This window comes from Myxocyprinus asiaticus, chromosome 30, assembly GCF_019703515.2.
Source record: "Myxocyprinus asiaticus isolate MX2 ecotype Aquarium Trade chromosome 30, UBuf_Myxa_2, whole genome shotgun sequence".
In the NCBI taxonomy this organism is placed as follows: domain Eukaryota; kingdom Metazoa; phylum Chordata; class Actinopteri; order Cypriniformes; family Catostomidae; genus Myxocyprinus; species Myxocyprinus asiaticus.
Window position 1 is genome coordinate 31,209,562 of NC_059373.1, and position 15,472 is coordinate 31,225,033.

Genomic DNA, 15,472 nt, shown 5'->3' on the forward strand with positions numbered 1-15,472 from the left:
AAGAATATGGGTTGTGTGATTTTATTCTATGATATTTGTAGATATGTCAATAGTATTAATATCATGAAATAAAATGATCTATTAGTAGTGTTAAATATACAGTAAATACATAAAGCCCTCTTAGTGAAGAGTGTGGAGGCTTTTCCAATGTGTTCAATGTTGAAAATATTACAGTATAAAATCTTCCCATAAAAAAGTAAAAAATAAATAAATTTAAAAAACACACACACACATAATGCACACAATTTGTTTCATTTTGAATGCAAATCCGCGATGTGTGGGACTGAAAATGCCCGCCAGAAGATTTTTGAATATATTTCTGTATATCAAAATAATGCTTTAAAATGATAATATTTTGCATAATCTGAGCTTCCACACCCACTGTGTCATTACCAAAAGAGCATATACAGTATGTGCCAACAACCTTTGAGGATAGTTCACCCAAAAATGAAAATGTTGTGCTAAGTAAGGTCATACAATGGCAGTTTATGATGACTACCTCTTCAAGCTTCAAAAGAAATGCACAGAGAGTAATATATCATTTACATAGATTATTTGCATATATAGTAAACTCGTCATAGCTGCATTTCTTTATTAAAATGTAGGGGAGGTCCCGCTTCTTGTGTAGTCTTAAATCAGTCGGCACTGCTAGAAGTTGACATGATAGGCCGCTCAAATAAACAGAGCAATATATTGAAATGGTGTTTACATCCGTCTGGGACTCAACCTACAAATGTCTTACTTATAGACTAGTCACTTTGCGGGCTCTATTTTTGTGAGCACGCAAAGTGCAGCGCTACAAGCAATGACGGTTCGCACCGTCTTATCCAATTTTCATGAGAGTGCTAATTCTAATCACAATTTTCAGTGCAAAGCGCAAGTGGCCGTGGGTGGGAGTGTTTGTGCTATTGTGGGTGTATGCACGCAAACTGTGGGTGTATTGTATGTTAATGAATTGGCACAAAGCACAAATTGCTATTTTCCTGAGAAATAGGTTGTTGTGCTAAGATGTTTGAAAACCACGTCTTATCTTAGCGCAAAGTCCATACTCAGTTCCTGAATTTGCAGTTTGGAGATTCCACCAGCAGGTGGTTATAAAGTTAAAGTCCAAACTCTGATTGTTAGGGACATAATTTGATGTTCCACTATATTTTCTGTGTTTTATATGAGTCTTATATGAAAAATTTTTTTTAAAATAAAATAAATTAGATTTGTGTTAAACTATCTATAGGTCATGGTTTATTTTTAAATTATTATTATTATGTTTAAATGTAAAATTTTATTTATGGTCAAATGTGTAATTCTACAGGTATTTTCCACCTGTTGTCGTAGAGTAATTTGTAAGTCACTGCAAAACGGGCGGTGGAAGATGTTGGATAGAGTAAAATGTTTGGAATTGGTAGGCTATGATTTTTTTGACCATTTCGTTATTTTGATTATATTTTCGTTCAGTTTTTTTATTTTTTATCATGTTTCAACAAATTATTTAATTGATCAAAATCGACCGGTAGAAGTGAAGTGCATGCCGATACAATCACTGTTAATACTAGCAATGATTTGTGTGTCAATAGATAAAAATGATAAATAATACTTACATTCTCTGTAATTTAACAGAGCCTACATCCAAATTCTGAGGAGAACCACGTTTTCCATGCATAAAAATAGAAGTGTGTCACTGTCACAGAAATATGCCCGACAGCCATCAAGGTCACATTTTAATGCACAAAAGAACGTAATTTTCAATTCTTCTAATTCATTACACTACCAACTTCTTATGAATGTGCTGTCTTGGTTTATATCACTGGTGCTTGAGGGAATTAACTATATAATAGGATGCAGATGTTGGAATAATAACCAAACAAAACCTCAGAATTAAATTGCACTTAATCCAGCCCATTTGCGCATTGCACGTGTGATTTCGCCAAACCTACATGCGTCTAGACTGCTCGAAAATACTAAAATTTCATGGCCATGCCTGCTGACTTTGCGCTTATGACTTATGGCATAGCGCTGCGCTTAACGCTAGTGCTCTTAAAATAGGGTCCTGCATGTTAAATTGTCCAAGGAGAAAGTATTTTAACATTAAAATCCATGAAACTTGAATTTTAGAATTCTAAAGAACACCACTATATAGGCATCATTAAACTTCCAAGGCATGTTGCCAGTGGTCTGAATGTACATTACATTACTCCCCTGTTTAAAGTGTAATATATGACTGTTACAAGCACAACCCTCCTAGTGGGAGACACATTGTGTCCTCAAGGATGACTGGCTTTCTCTGTCTTTTAACCAATTTAAATGCATAACTTGCCCATCTGCAGCTTGTGAATTTGTTACATTGTGATGGATGATGTTAAGCAGACAACCAATTCACTTTGTAGTCAACAAACATTACTGATGATTAGATCTTCACAGCACCAATTTATGTGATGGCACATCATCATTCAGACAAGTGATGACACATCACAACTCCTGAAGTCTTCTAAATTGCCATTAAAATCATAAAGAAATTGCCCAATGGCCAAACAGCAGCTGGCTTTTGTTCCAGGCTATTTTCTTTGTTTGATGACCATCAAAGACAAAGAGGCCGGTTCAGATAATAATCTCAGAGTTCCCACACAGTAAATAAAAGCAAAGATGAGTGGAAATATTGATCTAGAGCAAACATAGAGCTGAGAATCAGGGCATTTTCCACTAAAATATACTGTTGTTTTTGGCATCAGAAAATGAGCTAGTTACTGAGACAAGAATGAAAAAAACTATTTTGGGTGAAAATAATTTTCATTGTAAACATGCGCTAGACAGACGTTTTTGACCATTACGCCTCGTTTCGTGCTAGAGTGCCACATTTGTAGATGCTGTGTCAAATTCAAAGAACTCCAACTTTTAAAAATGCATCTCGAGACACCATCATTTTGTTCTATTCGTTGCCCGGTGTCTAGGTTTTTTAGCGCAAGAACGCATTCAGGATTAACGATCCCTTAGCCATTTAGTGGTGCTTGCAAAAGACAAGCATCACTTTTACTCTTGTTCATGCTTAGGGTTTTTTTCTGCATTCTTATTGGTAGTTGCCACAACCCATCGCTGCTCATTTGCGTAAAATTGAACACCACTTTGCTCCACTTTGTTGCATCAAAATCACCAACTGTCACTGAAATCGAATAACTTCAGCTGGCTTATGACGGCAAATCGCTGTTGGTGTGAATATTACATTTTTCTATGAATTTTTCACTGGCAAATTATAAAATGGGCGAGAAAACTGCATAGACTTGAAGGAATATCACATTTTCTAGGTTCTAGTTTGCTGTCGCCATGTCCTAACCAGACGCAACATGATAAAGTGACATTTTGTTGATCGATTGGCTTATGCTGGGTAACCCCGCCCACTATAAAAACTTCCTGGTTTAAAATCTGCTACTTATAACTGTATTAAACCTCATATACACTACTGGTCAAAAGTTTTGAAACACTTATTCTTTATTATAATTTTTTTTTTTTTTTTTTTTTTTTTATATTTTAGAATAATAGTAAAGTCATCAAAACTATGGAATAACTATGGGAATTACATTGTGACTGAACAAAATCCAAAATAAATCAAAACTGTGTTATATTTTAGCATCTTCAAAGTAGTCACCCTTTGCCTAGAATTTGCAGACATGTACTCTTGACATTTTCTCAACCAACTTCTTGAGGTATCACCCTGGGATGCTTTTTAAACAGTATTGAAGGAGTTCCCATCTATTTTGGGCACTTATTGGCTGCTTTTCTTTATTATTTGGTCCAAGTCATCAATTAAAAAAATAAAAAAAATAAATGTAATTACATTTTATTTTTTTAATGAAATAAATTAATATGGTGGTACAATTATATTTTTGTCTACAAAAATAATTTCAAACATTTAAGCATACGCCTTCAGATCAAAAGATTTTTAAGATCATGAGAAACATTTCAGTCAAGTGTTTTAAAACTTTTGACCGGTAGTGTATCTTCTGATTGGCTGTGATTGTGTGATGTCATGCAACAGTTTCACGTTCAGTTGGGACATCTGGTAACTTATCGCATCTCACCTGGTTAGGACAAAGTGTTACAAGAGATGGTTCTTACAGAATATGCCACATTAACATCTTTTGTCATTTTATTTATGTATTTATTTATTTTTGTCCCCATTAGACAGTTTATCTGCTCCGCTCAATGTGACCATCAAAGCACTGGATGGGAACTCAGCGATAGTGACATGGGACATCCTGGAGGGGGACCCAGTCATTGGGTTTGCCATCACCCAGCAGGTACTGAACAAGTTTTTGCTCCATTTAGAGTCCTTTTATGTGCAAAACACAGGAAAATCACCTCGGAATTTCAGTTTAGTGTGGGAATGCTGTGGGTGAATGCTTGTATAAGCATGTTAATTACATGTTGATATAAAGTGGTATACTTTCTCATGTAGGGTATGTGCTGTTGATATTTTAGGTCGCCTTCAGCTTTCTAAAAATGTTTTATGCATGCATACATTAGTGGTTGCGGATGTGTTTGAGCAGATTTGATGAAAGCAGTAACTGTGGAGATCTCAGTAATAAGGACTGTAGTGACCATCTGCTGTAGGACAAAGCCATTTAAGCTTGTCACCAAATGAAGCAAGACCAAAACAGAGTTTCTGCAGTATGCATTTAAAGTCAACATGTAACAGCATTTACAACCCAATTTACTTCTGTTAAATAATGTATTTGTGAGTGAAACAGTATATTAATTTACATTTACACATTTAGATAACACTTTTATCCTAAGTGATTTACATTGCATTCAAGGACTTGATTTTATCCGGGAATTGATTGGATCATGAAAATTGGTCTCTAAATGACAGGTGGTTGCTTGAGATGGATTGAAAAATGAGAGGGCTTGGTGATGTCAGGCAAAAATTAGAGTCAATTTAGATGCGGCACAAGTTATTATATTCTGATAAAAGATTCAGAATACAAACTTTTTTTTTCTTCGGAAGAATGTTTCCTACCTTTGAATTATCATGTTGACTTTGAATGTGACATTAATCACATGTACATTTATCCTTCTTTACACAGTACGAGTCTCTCAACTCTCAGATTTATTTTGTTCTGATGCTTACAGAAGAAGGACGTTCGCATGTTTCGATTCATCCAGGAAGTGAACACCACCACTCGTTCATGTGCATTATGGGATTTAGAGGAAGACACAGAGTACATTGTCCATGTGCAGTCCATTAGCATGAGCGGCACCAGCCCTCCCAGTGAACCTGTTCTGTTCCACACACCCAAAGAGTCAGAGAAACTGGCCTCAAAAAGCCCAAGTAAGCCAGCACTAACAAAAATGTACCACGGAACTACCATGTTGTTGTTTTTTTGTTTTTGTTTTTATACCAAAGTACATTAAATGGTAGTTATTCAGTGCCGTTGGGTAGTTGGCATGAAATAATTTTGGAAGGTCAATGATATGATTCTATACTCCATCTAAAATTATTTTAAACAGCATTGCTTGTTCTTTTATAATTATTATGCATGCCGCTATTATGACGTCACATTAATCGAGAGACTACACAGAATAGCTGTACTTTAAAAAGTTTATTTGTCATTCAACAGAACCATTTAAAAAGAGCTAGTGAGGACAAAAGGGTGAAAAAATGGCAAACAACTTATGGTGACCTAAAATATACACTTTCCCTGATATATTATTTAATGTGTCTGAATCAACCTCAATACATTAGGTTACCAATAAAATGAATTTTAAGGGTAAGGTCTGGTAGAAGTAGCTTCTTAAGGTAACAAATGCAGGTTACCACTTTTTACAGTGCATATTTCAAAGTATCACGGTATTACCATCTGATACCATTACTGTACCATGGTACCAGCACATTATTTTTTGTTAGAAAGTGCACTCTGAGAACAACAATTTACCCAGTGTCTGACATTTAAATGAAACATTACGTTTATTGCATACAATTTCTGGACATATTTATTTGCAGAGATAAAAGACAGATAAAGGTCCGTTCAGTTTTTTATGAATAGATTTCATTTGAATGATGACTAACAGTTAAACCATTTCCGTAGCTCCAATAGAGGAAAAAAGACCCACAGCGGTGTGGCAGTTATACAACTACTCTAAAAATGGCCCTGTGTCATAATTCAGGGCACAAAGTACTCTTTTTTTTGTTTTTTGTTTTTTGTTTTCCTATTAAATTTGCTGTTTCTAAGGAGCCTGACTTATATAGAACAACTCACAATACAGTCAATTTTATGTTTTGTAATCCATTTTGATGACCCACTTACTCTGCAGGGGAGGCTTATGCTGAAGAAGCACTTGCCATTTTATGGATGAGTGTCAGTCCTTGGCACTGAACGGTGTTGTTGACATTTCGTGTCAAATCCTTAGTTATGCAGTTAAGAGACAGGGCAGGTTCCATGTTGTGTTTTGACTGAGGTGTTACCTCAAATCATCAGTGAAATATCAAGCACTCAGTAGCTGCATGATACACCTTTGTTACCTCTCACATTCTGAGGATCAGAGAACTACCCAATGTTTTAGTTTCAAATGATGTTCCAGAAAAAGTAATTACGTTTATTTTTATTTATTTTTTTATTTTTAACCCTATTAGAAACATTTGGTTTGGACTCATGGTGAGACTTGGCGTACAGGCAAGCCAGAATAACTGTGAGTGCTCTGGGTTTAAATCACTCACCACAGTGCAAGAAAATAAATCATGGTCTTCAAAGATAATTACAATACTGACCTGTACATGTGTCAGTTATTGTATTTCAAGGTCGTAATCATCAAATGTGACGTGTGTCACATGTGTGTCACTACATATTAAATAACTAGAAAAGGAAAGTCAAGACAAACTTCAATGTTGACTATTTTTAAAAGCCTTGAAATTTTTATAAGCCTTCCATATTTGGAATAATTCCAGATCTACTGTATACAGTATTAAGGGTTGTGACAGACAGACAGACAGACAGACAGACAGATAGATAGATAGATAGATAGATAGATAGATAGATACTAAGCTAATGCTAGGCTTATGCTGTTGCTAAGGTGTTTTTAGTGGTTTCTAGGTGGTTGTTTAGGGGTTACTAAAGTATTCTGGGTGGTTGCTAAGCTAATGCTAGGCTTAAGCTGTCACTAAGGTGTTTCCAGTGTTGAGATGGTAAAGCTGTTGCTGAAGTATTCTGTGTGGCTGCTAAGCTAATGCTTGGCTTAGGCTGTTGCAAATTTGTTTTTAGTGGTTACTAGGTGATTGCTAAGCGAATTCAAATTCTTGAATTAGAATTTAAATTGGAATGATAGGAAGTGGAATTTACTGAATTGCAATTCAAAGATATTCAACACAGTCATATACACAAAGTATGCCTATTTATTCCTTAATAGGTAGCAGAGGTTGGTAGAGTAGCCAAAAACTGTACTCAAGTAAAAGTACAGTTACTTCAAAAAAATAATTACTCAAGTAGAAGTAAAAATACTAGCATATATAATTACTTGAGTAAGAGCAAGAAAGTATCCAATTAAAAGAGTACTCAAGTAGTGAGTAACTCGTTACTTTCACAAATGACATATTAGACGTTAACTCCCCTATATTCCACTACATTTATTATTATTATTATTAATGGAAATTCTGTCATCATTCACCATCATGTTGTTCCAAACCCGTATGACTTTCTTTCTTCCATGCAACATGAAGTAGATATTAGACTGAATGTTTGCCTGAGTCACTATTTACTTTCAGTTAATTTCTTCCTTTCTTCTGCAGAACACAAATTAAGATTTTTAGAAGAATATTTGAGCTCTGTAGGCCAAAATGTTGATGCTCCAAAAAGCACATAAAGGCAGCATAAAAGTAATCCATAAGACTCCAGTAGTTAAATCCATATCTTCTGAAGTGATATGATAGGTGTGGGTGAGAAACAGATCGATATTTGTCATTTTTTTGCTAGACAGCAGGGGTGATATGCAGAGAATGTGAATCACCAAAAACACAAGAAGAAGAATGTGAAGGTGATCTGTTTCTCTGTTTCTCTGGTTCTCATCCACACCTTTCACATCGCTTCTGAAGATATCGATTTAATCACTGGAGTCTTATGGATTACTTTTATGCTGACCTATGTGATTTTGTTTAGCTTTAAAATGTTGCCACCCATTCACTTGCATTGTATGGACCTAAAGAGCTGAGAAATTCTTCTAAAAATCTTCATTTGAGTTCAGCAGATGAAAGAAAGTCACACACATCTGGGGTGGCATGAGGGTGAGTAAATAATGAGAATTTTAATTTTTTGAGTGAATTATCCCTTTAAGGGCTCTTGTCAGATCTGGATGAATTTGTCAATAAGAGAGGTTTGGAAACATTTCTAGTAATTATGTCCCACAAGGATATTATATATGATGCTGAAATATAAACCAAAGCAAGATCATGCTTTATTAATGCCTTCTTTCACTATTTCATAGCTTTTAAAGTCCTGCGCAGATACTTATTTCAGTGTAGTTACAGTTTTCAGTGTCGAAAGAATTTAGATCATTAGTTCTGTACAGCAGTACTGCCGCTCCCTAAATGCAACCCCGTTCGTGGAACACTCGCTGTGTCTGAAACTGCCCCCTATCCACTATATAGTGCACTATTTCAAGTGTCCGCCATTTTGTAGGATTGTCTGAATTCTGAGTGAGCCACTCATTCCTTATTTTTGTTCACTCATTATTACCCACAATGCACTCTAATTTCGAGTGTACATTTGATGTACACTCGACGACGGTTAATTGCCCACAATCCACCATGGGGAAGACTTACGAGCTGGGAGTTTATTGCTTCCTTCACTCCTGCAATGTTTTCTTTCATGTTGAATGTATTAAATTACTTTTTGACAAATCATTACTTGATTAAAATAACAACATATAGAGAGGCAAAACATACAGATACATTTTAAAATGTACTCTTTATTTGATCAAATGTGTTTGCTCTTTATATTAACACGCAGTATATATTAAAAATGACAAACAGAATGAAGATTTATTGTATTAATATATTATTAAATAAGAATAACAGATAAGGCCCAAGTATTTTAAAAGTTCATATGTGATGTTGTTTCTGTGACAGTCTCAGAGATCGGACGCTTTGTGTATACGTTAGCATCCAATTCACTCATTCACTGCATTCACTCACTGCTGAGATATAGTGCACTCACTGCCATTCACTATATAGGAAATAGTGAACGAGTGAACGACTTCGGACACAGCCACTCTCTCCGTCATACGATCGCCTCGCGCCCGCACATCTCACACGCATGCGCCCCGCACTGTGTACGCGCAGAAATGCTGTCTGTTTGTGCTCCAGTTGTCAATCACACGAACAGCAGAGCCAAGGCATTTATTTACACTTAACTTGGATGTTTACATGGATTTATAGTTAATCCCCCTGAAGTAGCTGCAATAGTTTCCAGTACCCCCGCGAGGGTGCGGGTTAAATGCATAAATACAGCTGTAAATACAAACATGCAGGACGTGGGACAAAGCGCACTGATATAGTGCTGCACTGATTTAAAAATGTACACTTAAAAACTGATGTCATAAGAGCCCAGTTACAGAATCACCTTGAAAATGACCATCACATTACACAGAAAAACCCGTGTTAGCATTAGAGCCAAAACTTACCTCAGTGTGCTGCCTTAAATTGGAGCTGTGATTTTAAACTTGAAATATCAGCTTGTCTTGGTGTAAAATGAAGGCATTGCATGACGAAACTATTCTTTTTTTCACTGTGAGGAGCGAAGAGAGTGCTTCACTTTGAAGAGTTTGATGCTGCAGCAGTGATTGAGTGACAGTCTGTGACAGCAGTGCGCGCCTCTGTGTGAACTTCCGCTCTCGTAAAAGTCCCATTCAATAATCTCTCAATAAATTACGCATTAAATAAAATTAAACCCAGTAATGTAATGACAGGAACACTGCCCATTGTAACGAAATAAAAGTAAAAGAATTTCATTAGAAATTTACTTGAGCGAGAGTAAGAAGTACCCACTTTTAAACCTACTCTAAAAGTAATTTTTTTCCCAAAAAGTGACTCAAGTAAATGTAACGGAGTAAATGTAGCGCGTTACTACCCACCTCTGATAGGTAGAATAACATTTGTAACTTATAGACATAATATTTTTCTCTCTAAAATAAATAAATAAAATGAATATCAAAATATTTTATTTTTGCTGAACAGCATCAGAAATGGTCCACCACATTGTTTTCAAATAACTTAATGAAAATAGATTCAAAATATTTGTTTAATATATTGAGCAAATTATACCTGGAAATGAATCTTTCAATGTGTCAATGTTTTTCAGTATTGTTTACTTGATCTAATAAAAATTTTTACAGTGTAATGTTTCTGGAAATATCCCATTCGTTATGCATATGATAATTTGAGAACGTTTCATGTTGCACTGAAAAATCAAATGTATGATTAAAAATAAACTTAAAAATAGTCATAGATTGAGATCAGCCATGAAAGCATATGGAGTTCCATGGAACACATCACTAACTTCTCATCCTATGTCGGCATGGTTTGATCATGTTAAAAGTTCTAGAGGCCTGGTTTCCAAAATGTACACCTCCCTTTCAGAAGCACAATGCAAACGTCTGCCAATTGAGATTGTTTGGGAAAAGGAGTTACAAAAGGTTGGCCTTTGTCCTGATTGGCATACGGTATGGTCAAACGTAAGCGAAACATTTCAAAATTGGAGTCACCAGCTTATCCATTTTAAAACCATTCATAGAGCTTATGCTGCACCGTACAGACAATACAGAATGGGTTTAACATCCAATCCTAACTGTACTTTATGCCAAAATGCTGCAGTTGGCATGGTATATCATATGTTTTGGGAATGTTTAGTTATAAATAATTTCCAGACTCAAGTTTGTTGTACTCTAGAAGAAATTATTGGGTCTACTATAATTCCGGATCCTTGCCTGAGTCTTCTGAATGATGACTCTTCTTTGAATCTTGGATCAATGGACAAAAGGATTTTTTTCAGGCTTTACTGCAGCAAAGAAGACAATATTCAAACTTTGGTTGGGTACTAATGCAGGTACAACAAGACTGTGGTTACCGAATATGCAATATATAGTTATTGCATATATGGAATGCTCTACAGCCAGGCTTAACAAAGCCAGGCCCAGAACAGTGCAGGCCTGGTTAAGGGTTTCAAAATCTATTTGTGATTATCTTACCGAACGATAAGACATATTCTTACATTGTAAAATGTTTTTCATTCAATGATTTCTATATGGTATTATTATGTCATGTAAATACATGTAGCATTTATAAGCAGTGCTGACAGTATCTGTTCTTTTGTTTGTGTGTTGTTTGTTCTGGTTTATTTTTGTATTTTGTTTCTTGAAAAATTTTATAAAAAGAGAAAATCACAAAAAAAAAATAGTCATGTGAATTACTTTGAATTTCATTTCATTTTAATTCTACTTCCTTAAATTCCAATTCTAATTGTAATTCTACATCCTTTTTGTTACTTCATTTCAAATTCACTCCAAATTCAGGAATTGAATTGGAATTGAATTGGCATTCTTCATTCAACTGTGAATGGTGCACATTCCTGGCTTAGGCACAGCAGAGAATGGTTAATGGATGACTCTTAGCTGACATGTCTGTCAGTTAGATAAGGAGCATTTACAAAAAGAAAAAAACAGTTTAATCATCAGGCATTTAAGTGCTCAATTTACACTCTAATTAATCAACCAAGCACCATTACACTTCACTAAATACTAGAGCAGCTAATGAACACAGACAGTTAATCTTTCTCTCTGCGGGCTTCCCCTCTCCATTGCTAAAGGGTGGCTTTATGTTGTTTTTCTTACTGGAATCATGACATGGATTGGTGTGCTGAAAAATGCCCCAATTTTCCCCCACACTCAAAAGCCTAAGATATCCAATAAAATGCAGTTTTAAATGAAGGAGAAGCGCACAAAGTAACTTCTCCCAGTCATTATTACGGCGCTACTGCGCCTTCTGATAAGCAGAACATTGAAGAACTTCGGTTTTCCCTCTGTAATCAGTGAACACAGACCAGAGTGTTACATACTTTTTTTTTTTTTTAGTTAACAAGACATTAATTACTAGACAAGTTATATGTGCTGCCAAGAAAGTGACCCCTGAGGTCTTCTTCTAGTGTTGTGAGACATCAGGCTTAGCAGAGCTCGACCCTGCAGTGATCTGAGCTAGTGTTGGCTGGGCATTGCAAACGTCCTCATCAGAAGAACTTCAGCCTACATCCACTTGAGACTAATTAATGATTATGAAATAATTCCAGTGTGGTTTGCATGTTATTATAGTGCCTGTGCTTTGATAATTGCAGAAGTATAAACAGTAGTGTCCAAAAGTCTGAGAAAACTGGTGAAAATGCTTCCATATTTAATTAAATTTTTTTAATATAATTTAATATCTTTAATTATAAATTATATTATTAGTATAAATGTTTGAGTGAAAAGCTGAATTGATAAAAGGATGAATTAATCAACACACTCTCACAGCGAAATCGTCAGGATTCATACGACTTTTCTAAATTTGGCTAATTCGTATGATATTTTGCGACTACACTCGTTTGAATTCCTACGACTTTCACTACAGCCAATGACACAGCTGGACATCATTTCCATCTAATATGCAACAATTACTTGCTTCTGTCACACACAATAGCTTCCAATCATGTTTACACACTTTACTGATTGGTTAAGTTTAGATAAGGGGTTTGGGTAAGGGCATAATATTAATAAGTATGTCCTTAACGCCTCGTGAGCAGAACTCACTTACTTCCGCATTTGACACAGGAATTGGCACGTGATGAAGTCATATGAGTTTATGCGAACGACATCGTGCAAAACCATATGAAATAGCCAACTCCTAAATTATGTATGAATTTTCATGAGATTGGGTTGAATTAATTGTAGAATTTCAGTATTTTTTATGTGCCCCTTTGCAAACAACACAAACAATTACTGTGTGCACCTTTAATGACAGCAAGTACTCGAGCTGGCATGGAGTCCACAAGTTTGTGTCAAACCTGATTATCCATGTTATGCAGCATGATTTATGAACATTCCAAAGAGCAGCTTGCTTGTTTCAATACAAGAAAATCTGACTTTTTGTACAAAGGAGTTAACTTGGCCAGTGTCACAAATTTGTTTATTAGATAAATGACTATATAGTGCAGAATCTTAAATAATTAATTAATATTTTATGTTATAATGTTTTTGTTTTTCTGTTCATTTCAGTGTTTTCTGTTCATTTTTTGTTTCTGTTCTTTTCCAGATATAAATTGGATTTTGAATCCCACATTTTCAATATGGTCTCAGAATTTTGGATCCCACTTTAAACTGTTTTTTTTTTTTTTTTTTTTTTTTTGCCTTTAAAAATATCTGGCCTGTGAATTGTATTTGTTTGATTCTGCTCCACACAGATGAAGTGACCATGGAGGAGGTTGACCAGGCTGCCCAGCTCAGGGCTGGGGAGCTCATAATTATTGTTGTGGTTCTTGTCATGTGGGCAGGTAAGAATTTTAAATGCAAAGACTAATAATCAACCAGTTTGTAGGTGATAATCACTGTAACTGTTGACCTTGATTTCACCAAGTATGACATGCTTCTGAATTTTGTTGGACCTGGAACAACATTCTTGTCCAACAAACATAGTCCTAACCCTAACTCTAACTCCAAATCCAACCACAAATCATTAACTACCGCAAAATCAGAGCAAGATAGGGTGATAAGAATGTTGTTGAGGCCCCAATGCCAATTCCAGCTATAAGCCTATCCCCAAAGCTAACCCTACAATCTGATTAGTTGGAATGACAAGGATGTTGATCATTTTGATAATTTAAAATTTTTTACTTTAATAAGTCAGTAACAAATATTTTATAATGCTTATCACTTCATTAGTTTGTGCACATTCAAATATGAAAAAAATATGAAAATATTAATAGTTTAATGGCATGTCTAACTATTTCTTGTAGTGATCAGCTTTTGATGGGAAAAGTTTGTAAAGGAAGTTATAATAAAATGTTACCGATATAGAGGGTCTGTATGTTTTGTATTTGTAAGCATGTGTTTAGTGGAGAAGGGAAGCAAGTGTTTCTATCTAATGTTATAATTGGGCCTTTGAGGTCTTCATTATCTGTGTACAATCCACATCAAGACTTTAAGAAGACTAGAGAACTCATCATCAAACAGGACAGTTGTAGAACAGCTTAAACTCAAGGCCACAGAGCAGCTCACCATTCTGCTCTAGCCAAGCTATAATTGGTATGTTATTATTTGGGGCAGAAACACATTGCGATCCATCATAACGTTTTTTCCATTCTTCCTTCCGACAACCTCCCATCCATCACTACTACTTTCTCTATGTCTGTCTTCAACTCTCTAAACCCTCTTTTTTCTCACACTTTCTCATGCCCATTTGCACACAGGTGTAATAGCTCTCTTTTGTCGCCAATATGACATCATCAAAGACAACGAGCCCAACAATAACAAGGACAAAGCCAAGAACTCGTCAGAGTGCAGTACACCAGAGCACCCTACGGGGGGACTACTGCGCAGCAAGGTCTAATAATTGCCTTCCTCTGTCGGCAATAATAGGCTTTAGCCTCAGGACAGGTATGCTCATTGTTTTTGTGCCTGGTTGATTTGAATTGAAATCAAAATGCATGAAGATAGCTCTTTTTTTAAGTTGGATAGCTGAATTCATTGCGTTTTTAAAGGGTTAGTTCACCCAGAAATGAAAATTCAGTAAAATTCAGAAAACTAAAGTACAAAAATATTCCAAGTCTTCTGACTTATGATAGGTTTTGGGACAGGCATGTTCATTTAAAAACTAGAGTTGTTTTCAGTGCTAAAAGTTCCTGAAAACATGAGCCACTGTAATAGTGTTCATGAACATGCAACAGACTTTTAATATTTTAAATGAAAAATGACATAATTTCATAAAACATGAGAGAATTTTCATTTCTGGGTGAACTATTCCTTTAAGACTTGTTGCATTGTTTGCTTTTCTAATTCAAATTTCCCTACTCACTATTCACAAGTTGTTACTGCAATAAACATTGGAAAATTGTATTACACTGCTTGCACGGCAGCACTATGTTATTCCCTTAAAAAGTGTGTTAAGGTTTTTTTTTTTCTAAATCGCTTAGCCAAGGTATTAAACTTGTACAATTAATTCAGCCAAACCGCTTCATTTAAACTTTTTTTTTTTTTTTTGTAGATAATTTCAGCCTTAGATGTGTTATCTATTTTAATATCAGTTAAGAATAATGCACAAATATATATATATAAATAAATAAATCAATAAATAAAATCCCATTGACTTAATTCAAAATGTAACCGACAGCAATGATGTACTTTGGTTTTGTCTTCCTTACAAATACTAAACTGTTTATAGCCTTATTTACACCTACTAAGCTACTGTTTATAGCCT

The 15,472-nt window shown here is 35.3% G+C and overlaps 1 protein-coding gene across 4 annotated transcripts in view; it reads left to right on the forward strand.

Annotated features, from left to right (window-relative positions):
- Nucleotides 1-15,472, forward strand: part of LOC127421273 (fibronectin type III domain-containing protein 5-like) — a 40,503-nt gene that overhangs the window by 20,838 nt on the left and 4,193 nt on the right. For 2 of the 4 annotated variants that reach the window (XM_051664172.1, XM_051664170.1), the window contains exons 2-5: nucleotides 4,171-4,286; nucleotides 5,119-5,317; nucleotides 13,461-13,550; nucleotides 14,466-14,652. In XM_051664172.1, the coding sequence (XP_051520132.1) occupies nucleotides 5,134-5,317; nucleotides 13,461-13,550; nucleotides 14,466-14,605 (414 nt within the window). In that variant the 5' untranslated portion in view covers nucleotides 4,171-4,286; nucleotides 5,119-5,133 and the 3' untranslated portion in view covers nucleotides 14,606-14,652. Of the gene's footprint in view, nucleotides 1-4,170; nucleotides 4,287-5,072; nucleotides 5,318-13,460; nucleotides 13,551-14,465; nucleotides 14,653-15,472 lie in introns of all 4 variants that reach the window. The other 2 variants (XM_051664173.1, XM_051664171.1) reach the window with 2 other exon arrangements.